Source organism: Dermacentor albipictus, unplaced genomic scaffold (genome assembly GCF_038994185.2).
Source record: "Dermacentor albipictus isolate Rhodes 1998 colony unplaced genomic scaffold, USDA_Dalb.pri_finalv2 scaffold_11, whole genome shotgun sequence".
Classification (NCBI taxonomy): domain Eukaryota; kingdom Metazoa; phylum Arthropoda; class Arachnida; order Ixodida; family Ixodidae; genus Dermacentor; species Dermacentor albipictus.
Genome location: NW_027225565.1, coordinates 5,751,322 through 5,767,351, shown reverse-complemented (window position 1 = coordinate 5,767,351; position 16,030 = coordinate 5,751,322). Strand labels below are relative to the sequence as shown.

The 16,030-nt window shown below is 47.0% G+C and overlaps 1 protein-coding gene across 1 annotated transcript in view; it reads left to right on the top strand.

The window, feature by feature from the left end:
- The window catches only part of LOC135911376 (uncharacterized), a 77,472-nt gene extending 63,642 nt beyond the window's left edge, over nucleotides 1-13,830 (top strand). Inside the window, exons 3-5 of the mRNA XM_065443621.1 lie at nucleotides 6,322-6,525; nucleotides 12,860-13,013; nucleotides 13,529-13,830. Of these exons, the coding sequence (XP_065299693.1) occupies nucleotides 6,322-6,525; nucleotides 12,860-13,013; nucleotides 13,529-13,800 (630 nt within the window). The 3' untranslated portion in view covers nucleotides 13,801-13,830. The remainder of the gene's footprint in view (nucleotides 1-6,321; nucleotides 6,526-12,859; nucleotides 13,014-13,528) is intronic.
- The last annotated feature ends 2,200 nt before the right edge of the window (nucleotides 13,831-16,030 follow it).

The window sequence follows — 16,030 nt, the reverse complement described above, 5'->3', positions numbered from 1 at the left end:
AGAGCCAAAGTGCTGCACCATGTCACACGGAGCCCATCTGCCGTCGACTGGCTCAAGCCGCAAAGTCCTTTTGCAATGGAAAGCATATTTAGCGCCAGGGAACTAGGACAGAAGGGAGACGACACCACAATGCGATAACTTCAACTTGATTTTCAGGAAACACCCACCTATTTAACCCATGCACAGTTAAATAGGCGGGTGTTTCCTGACAATCAAGTTGAAGTTAACGCATTGTGGTGTCGTTTCCCTTCTGTCCTAGTTCGCTGGCGCTAAATATGCTTTCCAAGTCAGTCTACCAACACGCCCAGCAAATGGCAATCCTTTTGCATGTGACTCCCAACGAGACAGAAACTCGAGGAATGCCTTCAGAGCAAGCACACGGCAAGCACGCTGCAACTGGCCGCAACACCACAGAACGCAACACACGGAGAACGCGTCCGTACAGCCCGTGCGACTGCAGCGCCGCCGCATACATCCGGGACCTGTCTACGCTCCCGGCTTCAAAGCGGTGCGTGGCGCGCTGCGCCGTCTGAACACACTGCCCCTATCTAGTACACTGTAACTCTGGCTGCCTCTGCAGCCCTCGGGTATAGGGTAGCGAGGACAAAAAAAATTGAAGAGGCTCAATGTGTCCTCGCGAATAAAAGACTAAGTAGAAAAAATAAATAAGAACGTAGTTACCTTGGCTGACTTTAGTGTCTTGACAAGGATGCTTCGGCGTAGGTGAAAAGAAAAATGATATTTTTTATGTGTCATGACGGCAAAAATGAACCACGACAACACTTCATCTCATCCGACCTCGCTGCTGGCTTTGTCAACTTGTCTGATAGTGTGTTGATTTGGCTTGTCTCGTTGTATGGTCTGATGTAAGACTTTAGAAAAGTCAGTGCACCTGTCTGTGGTGTTTTATAAGCAAAACGACGATCTGGTCATGAGGCACGCCGTAATGAGGGACTGGGGATTTATTTCTCATCAGTTGGGGTTCTCTAATGGACCCCTAAATCTAAGTGCACAAGCATATTTGTGTTTCGCCCCCGTAGAAGCGCGGCCACTGCGGCCAGATCTGAACGCATCAGCTCGAACACAGCCGCGCAGTTTATGGGCTTATGGGCTTCCAGAGCTTATGGCTCGAAACGCGTTCCGAATATTAATTGCATGAAACAATCTGTTTCCTCATTTTGTTACATTTACCTAAACAAAAAAACGAACTACAACGCTGTCACAAAGCAGTTAAAATTAAAGAAAGAGCATCAGCTCCATCAGTGCGTCTACGTCCGTCTATTGAGTACAGTTCAACCTTGATATGTCACTGTCTCCGCCCTATACTTATCAAAAGTTACGTGCCCCTGCGAAAATAATAAAAATAATGAAATTAAGTTCAGAAGCTCCTGCAGACCACAAGTTGACATTCTAGATAGCGATATTGCGTCAGTAATACATGCACGTAGAACAGTAGAATTTATTGAGCTGAATACTATTTGCCTTGAAAATACTGCGATTTCTATTTCCTCCCATGTAACATAGACTCGACACGTTCGCAACAACATTGGAAATACCATACACCATACATGTTGAGTAAACGATACACTAATAGCGTTGCTCGACTTATTGCTATACTTTTTGAAATTTAATTCTTTGTACCTTCTCCAATCGGTACATGACCGAGTGGTACCTAAGGTTCACTGCTACCACGCGCCCCTGTTGATCGCGGATGAATGTCATCGTCAGTACCAACGCACAGAGACGCTGGCGTGCAAGTCCAGCTTTTATAAGTGTTATCGTAGCACCAGAAAGTACCAGACCGGCTCTACAGCACAGGACGACCGCTTACGGCATATGCCCGCATATTTTAATAGAATCATACTGTGCACACTTTTTTTAGTGTCGCCAGCACATCGTTAAGAGCAGCAAGAAGACTTTGCGGCCTTAGGCATCCGCAATTGTCGATTCTACAGAGATCCCTCGAAGGTGTTTTGTGCGTAAGCATTTTGATGAAAGTAATTAAAACTGGGATATTGGGAACGGGAAGCGTTATGAAGAGGTCAGAGGAAGAAACGGCGTACGAATGCAGATGTGCACGGTTTCGTTCAACCTGCCGGGTTGAACTGTCGAAGAACGAAGGGGGGTACGAAAGGTGACATGACGAACAGTTGCTCAGTAATTTCAACACTTTGTTTGTCTTTTCCAACACGCAACTGATGCTTTGAACGGGCTGGTGTCTTATTCATATAACCCTCTTCGGGAAGCGGAAGGGAATCTAACATGCGTCCTTGGGCTAAGAAGCGCAACCTCCCATTGAGACGTCAAGCGGGGTATACAGGACACTCGAACAACTCTTAAAACTCTGTCGTTTTATCGAATGCAAATTATCTCCGTAATTTCGCGCAAATGCTGGTTGGAATAACCTGTACAGGCCACTGAGTGGTTCTGGCTTCTTCAGGCTTGGCGGGGCTGCAGTGAACGCATATCTGTGGGGTCCGCGCATTTACCTTTATCACGCACCATTCCTCAGGTATGCGCAGAAACACCAGGCGTTCAATGGTAATCAGCAGCCCGTTTTCTGCATTGTCCCGTTCAGGCATGCATGGTTAACTGCAGGAGCTCAGCTAGCGTAGCTTCTTTAGATTGCTGCGATAGTTTGGTTACAGTTGAGGCTTAATCGCGCTTTTTGAACGAGAAGCCGTCCGAGGCGATGACAGACGCACGCTTCTTCGCACTTTGGCAACCAGTGATATTTGTGCAAGACTCACCACGTCGACGTGGAGACGTCCGGTTCCTGTTTCTGCAACAGCGAATCCTCGCACTCCTGCAACAGCTACACCGTCGTGGAGGTCAAGCGTTTGAAGAGCAAATTCCGCAGGACAACTAAGCGCGTGAGAGAGCACAACCCCAACGGACCGTTTACTAGTAAGCTGCAATATGGCGTTTGTGCCTCTCGACATCTCATATAATTCCGTAAATTCTCAACACATACCTTGGCTACTCTGGCTCTGAAAAGAATTAATGAGGTGCGTTTAAACACTAAGAAAAATGCAAGCGTTATTTACGACGTCGTGACTGAAATAACAGATGAAGAATTCCAAGGGCTTCTGTCTTCAACAGTGAAGGTCATCGACGAGCTTCAATCTTCTTTTCGAGGGAGACACGGTACCTGATGACGTCATGGTAGGCTACGTGAGACACTCGGTGTGTCCTTACATGCCCCAGCTATCCTGCGATGTCGCAAGTCCCAAAAACTAGGCCATGCCAGCGCTGTCTCCAGAGGACAGACAATGCAAGAGGCTTGGCAATGCAGGAAGCCACTGCATGTGTTTATGCACGGTCCAGAAAACGTAAGTGCTTGATCTACAAAGAAACACACGAGGCAAATGTCAGTGATTGTCCCCAACAGAAAAAGAAGGTAAAAATATTGAACCAAACGAGCAAGAGAAATATATCACATAAAGGGGTGGCAGCGTCAGAGCAGCACCGGAAGAGACTATCGCGTCGTCGACGTGAACAAGCAGTAGGTCCAAATGAGATTCCCCTGGATCCCATTCCGCAGTTCCAGCGGAAGGTATTTGAATCGGCATCGGTGGGCCTCTCCGAGCCATATTGCTTCAAGCGAGCAGCACAGGCCTGGAATCGAATGTATGGCCACGCCTGCCGCCGCGCACAGGGGCCTTGGACTGTGAGCGCCAGGAACGGCAGTGCAACGAAAAATCACCAACGGGCTCTCTCATCAATGTCATGCTGCGACATATAATCGACGCCCTGCAGCTGCTACTATCTGGTTTTAACATCCCAGCAGCTCCAAGAGCTGAAAAAATCATGGAAGCTATAGACATTGTCGTAACTACACAGCAGTAACCTCTACCTCCATCCGCGAAGATGACTGTGCTGCGCCATGATGTGTGCGTGTACGCGGTACAGGGAACAGTATGCAACGCCTCTCTCATCATTATCATCATCTTCAGCACACCACCACCTCCTTTCCGCTTCATACCCTACCTTTGTTATTTCCACAATTCCCTTCAACAGCGAGTAGTTAGAGTAGGTTAGAGGCACTTCACTCAGGCCGACCTCTACCTCTTTCTGGAACTGAATACTGCCTCTCTCTCTCTCTCTAGTCAAATGTGTAGCATCGGGATGTTCAACAACACATGTATTTATTATTTATGGCGAAATAAACATATTCAACACTTATTTGCGTCTCTATCTCTCACCTTAACAATTATCACGACAGGTTTGCAAAAACGTTCCAGCATGCTAGGTGCCATTGAATGTTTCTCCGGCGCTCGGCGTAATCACACCGACACCGACTTCGCATCATCAAAGCTAGATGGCGCAGCGTCTGCAATGAGAACCGTAAGAGAGGGCCCCGGCTGTATACGCGTTTCGGCATCGGAAGTACCACATGTCAATATATAGTAGCTTCAATGCCAATCGCAATAACATAGATGTTCTTCGTAAGATGAGTTCTGCCGTATTTTTTTCTTTAATTGCGTTTGTGCCTCACATTTTGAGGATAATTGGAAGCAAGCATGAAAGCGGTGCACTTGAGATACACTAGCAAATATATTAAAACGATGTCAATCTGCGCTGCATGTAGCATTGCCTTTCTGGAATGGCAGGAGACATCCTTCTCTGATTACAAAGATCTCTTGCATATGGTCGTACAACATTGGCATCAGAGGTGCAGACTACGGTTGATCTCTGCCACTTATTACGTTTCCTGTATCTCCTCTCCTTTATTTCTGGCTTTATTTTGAGTACCTTTCTTGTACCGCTTCATTTTTTGCTTCCTCACTAATGAAACTAAGCAGAAAAGATTGCCAATTTTGTAACAAAATATGTCACCATCGTTGTCGATGAAAGCAGCGCATTTGTAAAATATAGTTTCCTCTGCAGTGGCGTGCAAACGTAAAAATATGAGCCTCGTTCCGAAAAGCCAGCCTCCATACATCCATTGAGTCCATGAAAGTGCCAGGTTTTCACAAGTGGGTATACAACTATCGTACCTCTGTGTCGATGTTCATGACAATAAACACATTCCATTCTTGTATTCATAAGCATATTAATAGCGATTCCCGTCGCTTGCGTGCGGGGATCACGTGCGCGTAAAAGACGAAGCGCCCTTCTGCGTTCGATGCTGCACGAGACGCTGCACGAGGGCAACCAGCCAACCGAGCGAGCACTTCGGAGACGATGGCGCCTTCAGCCGCTCTGAATTCCAGCACGCGTTGCCGGATGCCAAGGCACGCTCGCGCAAGACGTCAACGGCGCATTAATGTCGCTCACCGCCCATCGTCACTCTGCATCCGACGTCGTGCAGACTGGGCTACGCCGCGTGCATCGACCGACCAGTTTTCGCTCCGGCTGCCTGGGCGCCAGAAGGACTACAGCAGGTCTCCTCGCCACGTCTTCCAGCGCAAGTGCCGATATGACGCCATGTCGGGCTGCGCTGTGGGGACAGCAGCAGCACCTGGCAACTGCAGCATCGTACCGTGCGTCTGCCTCCGGCACGAAAGGCTACGCTCCTGCAGAGCCCTGGCAAGTGATGTTTATTCCTTGGCCATAGGTGTATGTAGCTGCCCTGCTGTCAATATGATTTCATACGCGCAGATGGAACGGTGCGTCACGGGATATCTTCATACTGAGTATAAGATGCGCGATGCTGACTTCGGGACCTTTAACTATTTGGATAGAAAACCGCTTCACAATCATCATTAGTAAAAATGGAACCGTCACTCATGTGCTTGTTTATTCATTTTAATATTAAAGCTGGCGTCTTCGCTTACATAATGGTCATTACGTATCTGTAACAGTCATTTACACGGTTTTACAGAGATTAAGGCCCGAAAAACGTGTAATCAAAGAAGGGCCTCTGCATGCAGCCTATCTATCCATCTTTTGTACAGATATTTTGTCCACGCAGTGACCACGGTTCTAAATTTTTAATGAAGACTGAATAAGAGTAGCAGCTAACAGATGACATGGTAATAGGCAGTCATGTTAGCCCAGTGGTTATCCTGTCACGCTCCAGAGGTCGAGGTCATGGGTTCGATCCTAGATAGCGGGAGCCAAATTCCTAAAAGGGCCGAATGCAAAAACGCTGGTGCAAGATCAATTCGGTGCACGGTAAAGGAACCCCAGTGGTCAAATAAATGCCGCAGTGGTGCGACTCATCATTGGAGTGTAGCTCCGGCATGCAACTTCCGGCAGCGAACTGAATCATTTAGAACAACGACAAAATAATTTGATCTGAATGGCTGCTTCATTGTGTAGTTGCGCAAACTGACCAAATATACATGCTGACTTCGTGCTGACGGGGCTACGCAGCGGGCTTCGAACGCCCAGTTTTCTCTCCGGCTGCCTGAGCGCCACAAGGACCCCAGCAGGTCTCGCCACGTCTTCCAGCGCAAGTACCACCGTGACGCCATGCTGGCCTGCCTTCTGGGATCAGCAGGAGCAGCAGGCGGCAACCCCCGCATGCTACCGTGTTTCTGGCTCCGGCACGAAAGACTCTGCCCCTGCCGAGTGATGGCAAGTTGTGTTTCTTCATTCGCCATGAGTGTTAGTAGCTGTCCTGCCGTCAAGATTATTTGATAGGCGCAGGTCCTAGAGTCCGTCACGTGATCTTTTTATATTGAATTTGACGCCACAATGGTGTGGTCTCTTTTGAGCGCTCTCGCGGCGCAGTTTGCATTCGGCAGGTCTGTTCAGAGCGCCGCGCTCCCATTGAGATTGTGAGGAGGCGGTGCTGCATGCCTGCAACCTGAGAGCGTGACCGAGATCCGACAGAAGTTCCATCACGTGGCTACTCCGATAGCTCTGGCAGCAGCTAGCACGTTCGGCTGAGGCAGTATTTCTACGGCTCCAATCTCGAGGGGCTCCGCATCGCTGTAAACCGATTTGGAGCGTCGTAGGAACAAGCAGAGTGTACCATAATAGGAACCGTGTTGGCCTATTTTCCCTAAACTCTTTGGATTAATAGGCCTCTACTCATCATGAAAAATTGAATGGCAGTTCAAGCGTTTATTTTTTATTCTTGAAATTGATGCCTTTGGTTAGAGAATATTCATCATGTGTTTTTTTTTTCTTTATTTTGGTTATGGGGTTTGACGTGGCAAAACCCCGATCTGCATTGGAGGCACGCCGTAGTGGGGACTCAGGAGTAATTTGCCCATTTTTTTGTTAACGTGAACCTGCATCTAAGTACACGGGTGTTTTCACATTTCTCCCGCCATGGCTAGGATTGGATCCCGCGACGTCGTGGAACGACGCGGGTTACAGCGTGTTTGTATAAGTCATTTGCAAAGAAAGGTTAAACCGAAGAAGTGCTTGTGTGTCCAGTCAATCATAAACGTCTTCTTCAAATATATTTCGTCCATGCAGCGACCGCCATTCTGCAAGATAAGAAAAAAAATCTATTATTCTAGGAGCTATATCTTCGTGAACTTTTCTTCGCGCGACAGCGGAGGCTATGCAACTAAAGCGCGACTTTGGTTCCGTTGCAGGAAGAAGTCCCGCAGTTTATTTGACGTTTTCTTACGCTCGAAGAAACACATTGTCTTGTTTTTTACAGCAGCTAAATTGCAGCAATCGGTAACATTCAGCAGTAAGCAGCTGACATTTTGCTGTATCCATTAGTTTTCCCAGTAGAGTTCTCACATAAGCGAGAGAATAGCCCATTTTTGGCGTCTGTCAAAGTCAAAATGGCAAAGGCAAAATGGCGGCCGCGTCTTCTGGTGTGTGTTCGTCTCTTGCTGTCCCGCCTGTCGGTTGATCACCACGTGGTCAAAATTAATCTGTAGTGTCCTCCACTACGGATCAAAACCCCAGGATTCCCCTTGGCACGTAAAACCCCAGAATTCATTCATTCCGTCTCTGATCTCCCCCGATGGACTGATGACCAACAAAATACTGTTGAGGCAAACAGAACAAGTTTTTACACCGTCCACGTGGAAGCACGCTCACTACGGCATGCCTCATAATGATATCGTAGATTTGGCTCGTAAAATGCCAAATTAAATTTTTAAGAAAGACTCAGTAACGCGATGGATCATTTAGTTGAATGCCAAAAGAATTATCTGAAAACTGCAGTTGCGTGTTGTGGTTGCACAGTCTGACGAAATGTAATAGCCAAACTTTTCCTTCCCATTTAATGACGTGCTCGTCGGGGCACTCAAATCATTTAAGCATGCAGTAATTATAGCCAAGAATAAAAGAATTACGCGCACGCATCCCTACGCCTTGAAATCTCTGACGGTCAACGTGCCGCGAATATGTTGCGGGAGTTTTGTTTTGATGGTTTTGTAAGCGTGAATTACAATAGAAGTACACTGTGAGTATTCTGTACGCAATCCATCATAAGCAATAATTTCACATTTATTCTGCAAAGTACAGGGAATAGCAACTTCCTCGAAAACTCGCAATCTCGACACGATCAAGACGTATTTGAACTGCGAGCGAGGTAGCTGAACGCATTAGTTTAGTGAATTGTACAAAACAAGACCCCCCATATAAATAAATAAATAAATAAATAAATAAATAGATAAATAAATAAATTCTGTGCCATGTGTGATGTCCTTCTAAGGCAAGTATAGTTAAAATGATCTATTCTCAACAGTGGTCATACCTCATTGCTCGACGAGCATTAGGAGGATCTTCGACTGCCTTTGCCTTCAAATTGTCAGCGAAAAAAATCCCAGGACACTTAAGCACTTTTTGCGAGTTGAGAATGCGTAACCATTATTGCACATTTGAACGCCGCTAAGCGGTCCTTCGAGTTATGAGCACTCCGCGGGCGTCAAGGCGAGCGCGCTAAGACGCCTGGCCAACGCCTCCTAGATAGCACAATGCCGGTGTACTTCGATCAGTGACGTAATACTACCTTGCCCGCCTGCCATGCAATCTAATGGGGACGCTCCCGAGTAAGTCGCGGTGAAGTCGACGTCATTGCATGCGTCACGTCGGGCTTGGCAAACACCTGATAAAGCAGAGGGGAGAGCCACACGAAGCGTTGGTTTAGCCAGTGCCTACTAAATAGCAGGCCTGTGCACTCCGATTTGTGACGTCATGCTACTTGGACCGAAATTTCCATTGCCAAGCCCAGCGTGACGAAGGCGATGACGCCAAAATCACCGCGGCTCGATTGCGGGCGTCCCCATTAGATTCTATGGCAGTCGGGCAAGGTAGCATGACGTCACGGATCGAAGTGCACCGGCCTTGTGCTATCTAGGAGGCATTGGTTTAGCCCAGTGGGTAACACACGCGGTTTCTGAACGTGGGTTCGTACGTTCGAAACGCACTTCCACTAATGTCTTTCTTTCAGAGTTTCTTGTTCTTTGTTAAATTTCATTGCGAATACATAGGCGAATGTAGAACGCAGGCGAGAGCTTGCGCGGTCAAGAAACGCGCTAATAACACAGGCTTCCGAGAGCGAGTTGACGTGCATAGTGGCGACGCCCTTTCCCTTTTGGCCGCTCTTTTCCGTTGAGTAGCGCACGTGACGTCGCGTTGCAGCCAATGGAAATTTAGGTGCACTTCCGCTGATACAGACGTCGGCTGTTTTACTCAATGGGCCATTTGATGCTTCCGCACGAATAACCGCCTTATCGCCTTTTAGCAGCCGCAGAAAACAAAAGATACAATATTGAGCTAGATAACACGATTTCATACGAACACCAACATTGCGCGCACGCGCTTTACTGCAGCCAAGTTATAACACAAATCTCCAATTGGTGCGTGTAGCCTGTGTGCTGATTAAGGCTTTATACATTTTATTAAACCCTAATTTCTCTCCTCGTTCCGGCTTCAGCAGAAGATTATTATAAATGTCGAGGCGTGAAGATGTTATTTTCATTGTTTTATTCACATAATTTTAATTTAGGCTGCTTTTTTGTGTGCTCGTGTGTGCATGTATATTTTAATTACCCAGAATAGGCAACACTGCTGCCCTAATGAAAAAAAATTGTGGGGTTTTACGTGCCAAAACAATGATGTGATTATGATGCACGCCGTAGTAGGTGACTCCATAAATTCGGACCATCTGGGGTTCGTTAAAGTTAAGTTCGTTAAGTTAATTAATCACAAGGAACTCTGATCATGAGAAGGAAATTCATAGAAGAATAAAAATGAGCTGATCGCATGCGGCAGATAATGTCAGCTCCTGAGTGGAAGTTTCCCATTATCATTGAAAAGGAAGGTGTAAAATCAGTGCATTTTACCGGTGCTGACATATGGGGCAGAGACTCGGAGAGTGACAAAGAAGTTTGAGAACAAGTTAAGGACCACGCAAAGACCGATAGATGGAAGATTGCTAGGCATAACGTTAAGAGACGGAACGATAGCGGTTTGAATCAGAGAGCAAAAGGGTATAGACGATATTCTTATTGACACCAATAGAAAAGAATGGAGCTGGGCAGGCCATGTAATCAGCCGGTTAGATTGGACCAGTAGGGTTACAGAATGGGTACTAAGAGAAGGGAAACGCAGTCGAGGACGGCAGAAGACTAGGTGGATCGATGAATTTAGGAAATTTGCGGGCGCTAGTTGGAATCGCTTGGCGCAGGACAGGGGTAATTGGAGATCGCAGGGAGAGGCCTTCGTCCTGCAGTGGGCATAAAACAGGCTGATGATGACGATGATGATGATCACCGGGCATCGGGTCTACGGTAAAGCACCCCGCAGGTGGTCATATTTAATCCGGAGTCCCCCACTACAGTTTCCCTTATTATTACATCATGGTCCTGGCACGTAAAACCAGAGAATTTTTTTTTTGTGACCCGTTTTTTAGTGACTTGTGATACTCACTAATAAATTCCACAGAGTCAACGAGGGCCAACAATTACGTTCTTTCTTAAGCGTTCCAGCTCAACCCACAGTGGTCGCTTCATCATCACCGCATCCCTAAAAAGCAAATACATAAGGCCGTGCTCGCTGCATCACGGGAACCCTGAAATATAATAACGACACCATTAGGCACACGTGTTCCTACTGGCCGCTTCCGCATTGCTTATCACGTTACTCGCGCAACTACAGCGTTACGCATATCAAGGAATCACTTTCATTGCCTTGTCTTCAAAACCGCCGACTAATAACATTGTTATCACATTTTCACGCGCTTTATCATAGTAAATCCCTGTTCCGCGAATCTTACATCAGTGCAGCTCATACTATTTTTCAGCGTTTTGATCACCCATTTAAAGTGCAACCCCTTTTTGCTCGCACTAATCTGTACCGTCATTCACCATTACTTTTGGCAATATATCATTGGAATAAACTACCAAGGGACATTGTAGCTGCCATTAACCATGATTTCTTTATTAACGAGTTGAAGATTTTCCTAAATGTGTGATTATTTCTGTGTTGATTGATTAATTGCGTATGTTATTCTTCCTGTATATAATTATGTCACTGTATCTTACCAATGTTCTTTGTTGTAACTGGCTCACCCCCCCCCCCCTATGCAATGCCCGAATGGGCCTTTAGGGTATATGAATAAATGAATAAATATATATGATATTGTTCGTATAAGTAGAAATATAAGTATAAGTATTGTGCTCGTATAAAGTGCTCGTATAATTAACTGTTATTTACGAAGAATAACCCGCCGTGGTAGCTCAGAGGCTATGGTGTTGGGCTGCTGAGCACGAGGTCGCGGGATCGAATCCCGGCCACGGCGGCCGCATTTCGATGCGGGCGAAATGCAAAAACACTCGTGTACTTAGATTTAGGTCCACGTTAAAGAACCCCAGGTGGTCGAAATTTCCGGAGTCCTCCACTACGGCGTGCCTCATAATCAGAAAGTGATTTTGGCACGTAAAACCCCATAATTTTATTTACGAAGAATATATATATTGACACGTGTACTTGCCTTTCTTTATCGGGGGACCACGTTTCACCGCCTAACAAATGTTATCGCACAGAGCAGGACGCGCCTGCATGTATCGGAAGTTTCCGGAATGTTATCGATGGTTCCATCCGATGTCTGGCACCGAAACTTGTGTAATCTGATTGCATCTGTGCGCGACGCGAGTAGTGTAGAACTTTGTAGAAGGCACGCGGCTGCCAGGGATTACTCTGGAACATTCGACGACTAATGTATAAAAGCCGACGCGCTGGACCCGCTGATCAAATTTTCGACGATCGCCGACTGTGTTCGCCGTTTTCGTTGAGCATTGAGTGTAGCCTGTTTTCGTGGGCACAGTTTCGCCATTCACAGTTTTGTTGCTGTGTCCTCAGCCGTCACTACCACGTGACAATATATATATATATATATATATATATATATATATATATATATATATATATATATATATATATATATATATATATATATATATATATATTAGGGGGAGTTGCTAGCGGCGCCAGCTCATTGTATTTAGCTATGGCCGCTATTTCAACAGCATGCACTTCTTCGGTCATGCTATTGTGCGTGGCCGACCACATGTGCAATCAGCTGAATCATTTTCCATGTAAGGCACGCGAAAAAAAAAACAGTTGAGATAGTTTTCATCTTGCCCTGGTTTACGTCTCTTATTTCTTGGGCCAATCAACATATTGTATGGAAACGAAATGAAAACCTTACCCATGGACAAAAGATTTTCGTATAGCAGCTGTAAACGCTGCACTATTTCAGCGAAACAGTTTAACAGTAACTGAGCGTTCATAACGAATTCTTACGTATAAGTGCGAGGAGATACTTACTGTAAGTGAACGGTATTTGTCCCTAGTTTGCCGTCCGAAATTTATCATTTCGCTAGTAACTGTTGGCTTTCCGTTGTATGACTGCACGGGCACTTATAAATTCCTAACCGCTTCTGTATAGCGCTTAGACTGAGTGCGGTATTCCATACCGGATTTGCCACAGAAGTGCCACGCAAGGATGACAAAGGGCCTGTTTTGTGCTGTTACGGTGCCAGGACCTGTGGCCACGCTGCCTTTCGGCGAGGCTGCGGAGGCTGCTCAACCCGTAAGAATCGCACGCAGCAGCACAACTGGCCCCTTTGAGCAGGTAATGCACGGTACGTGCACATCGGTCATTAGCGGCGGTCTGCTGCGAATTGAGCGTTAGAACTCACTTATTGATCATTTGGCGCGTGAGTGCTTCCGCAATACTTAATGATATTTTGCGATTAAATTTTCTAAAACAAGACGGAAAATGTTGTAAGTTGGTCCGATTCCTTTTGCAAGGCTTCCTATCTTCGTACGCCGCGGTAAGGGTTTGGAAACAGTGCTTGCGAACCACAGATTCTGCAGGGCAGGAAGACAAGAGGTAGCAAGGGTCACAAGGGAGAATCGTTGCCAACTGCTAGAACGACATGTTGCTCGTTAACGAGCATTCGCGCATGCCTGGTTACCTGTACGCGGAAAAATCGGTGAATTCGCTCGCCCAAATTTTGTTGCAAATGGCTTGTGCACTTCAACGTTCGTCACCATCTTCATGCGAGATTTCGATCCAACGAACAGTTCTTTCTATGCTTGTTTTTACTAAATGTGAGACCCACGGGGATGGTTGGTTAACATTTGACCCTCGCAGTGTCCCGACCAGCCGGCGTGCTGCCCTTCGGCGAAGCTGCGGTGGCTGCTCGATGCCGGAGAATCGCACGCAGCAGCAGCGCCATGAGCAGCGCGCACTTCGCCAAGTGCATCGCATGCTGCAGCTGCTGCACCTCCAGCGACCCAGTGTTGCCGAACGGGGTCACGTGGCCTACTCTGTCTCTATTAAGAGCCCGCGCGCGTGGCCAACAAGTCCGTGTTAACGCTTTCGGTTTCATGATCCGTCGCTTTTTGTTCTTGTGCTTCTTTTAACATTTCAATAAATATGGCTTTGATTGTCTATTCTCCTGACGTCTACGCTAAAACGCTGTCGTTATGCAAGAAGAGATGATTTCAAGCTGTGCCGAACTCTCTCCTGTCCTACACCCTTGCTCAACAATCGCAATAAGGGAGTACAACTACTGAAGTGATTACGGTGCGTTTCGCGGTAATTTCGCGGAGCCTCTAGTGTAGAGCAGCAAACATTTCTTTTTTCTTAATCTGTAGATGCCGAACCATTGCGTAATGGCACTGAGATCAATGATCCGTGCAGACTGTTTGATGCAACCTCACACCTTTGTGTGCACGCTAATCGCGTTTCAGTGCGGGACCTGCGCTCTCTCGGGTCTGTTTGCAGACTATGATGGGAATTATAATGTCCTACATCATTCCGCAAGTTGTACACAACTACCGGCGTTCATTAACTTGATTACACATCGAAGGTTTAGAATAGAACTTCTATATTCAACAGTGACATCTTAGAACAGGTCTAGAACATGTTTCTTCGCATATACCGACATCGCTTTCATTACACCGGCACTGTAGCTCGTTCTATGGCACGCTTGGATTATCGACACTGCCATCACTTCGTTGCCGGTGTTAAACGTGCTGGCATTCTGTCTTCTTTTTCAAACTTTTTCGTTGCATCCATACTTGCCCCCAACTACTCGGTGGGCAGAGTAGGGTAACCGGTTCAAATTATAGGAAGTTCGTTTGAAAATTACACTTACACGACTCGCCGTGGTTGCTTAGTGGCTATGGTGTTGAACTGCTAAGCACGAGGTCGCGGGATCGAATCCCGGGCACGACGGCCACACCCACGTACTTAGATTTAGGTGCACGACACAGATCCGATAATGGTCCAAATTTTAGTAGTCCCCCGCTATTAGGCGTGCCTCATAATGAGATCGTGGTTTTGGCACGTAAAACCCCATAATCTAAAATTGCTCTTCTGCGTTTGCATTCGGAGGCCAGGATTCTATAGCTAAGAGAGACATGCATTGAGGGGGTCCGAATTATTCTTTGATCACCTGTGGTACTTGCACGTGTGCGCCCATTGCTCGGCACACGGTGGTTCTTGAATTGTGCCCCTTTCGGAATACGGCTACCGCCGTCGCTAGCCAAACCCGCGATATCGCGTTCAGCGCTTACACCACTGAGGTTCGGTATGCCACTGAGCCACCGCAGCCTGTCTACGACCCATCCTCTGTCGGCCGCGAACAAATCGGTGGTTGCGCGACAATGTTCACAGATGCCTTTGTGTTTGCTTAATTTTTCTGGCGGGCAGAGAGGGGGGGTGGCGGATTTGCTTAGCGAAGAACGCACCTTGTCACGCATAATTTTTTGTAAAATATGAGTAGCCACAACGCCGGAATAAAAACAGGGGCGCCACCACGCATAACCGACGAAACCGATGTCCTGATTTCGCCCGCGGCATTCCGAGAAGGGCGGCGGTTTATCGAGGCTGTTCACATTGCTGGGCTTAGCATGGCACGCGGCTGCTATTTTTACGTTGCGAACGCTTCAAAGCGAAAAAAAGGCGGCCGAAGGCTTGCAGCGCGGGTTTCCCAGCGTACTTCAGCACCAACAGCGCTTGCTTCGAAGGAAGCGTCGTCTGTCTTAAGGCTGCATCGTTTGCAGTTAATGGTAAGTCATTTTCTTCTCACTTGAATCAATGATAGCGACGAAATGGTTTTTTACGTTCCTTGTGGTCTTAATTCTCTGCCCCTAAAATAATTCGGGTACCATTACACTAGTTTAACATTTCTCAAAATTTACTCGGGAATCATTAGAAAGAGCCAAGCGTAAATGTGAAGTAAGGAACTAGTTACGCTATAATTGCATCTAGTATAGAAGTATCACGGCAATAGCCTTTTATTCAAGCTCGCCTCCATTTCTGGCGCGGAGTGAGTGAGTGAGTGAGTGAGTGAGTGAGTGAGTGAGTGAGTGAGTGAGTGAGTGAGTGAGTGAGTGAGTGAGTGAGTGAGAGTGAGTGAGTGAGAGTGAGTGAGTGAGTGAGTGAGTGAGTGAGTGAGTGAGTCTGCGGCTGGGGCGGATTCTTCAGGGGAGTCTTCCTCCTTGTGTCTTCGCCGGAGGTCTTCACCCGCTGCTTCGTCCGTCCTCTATCGCAATGGTCTGCTGACCTCAGTCCAGGGTTCCGCTGGCATCTGCTGTCCGTCGTGCATGCCGCACTAGACCTAGCTGGTTACAGAGTCAGTAGGAA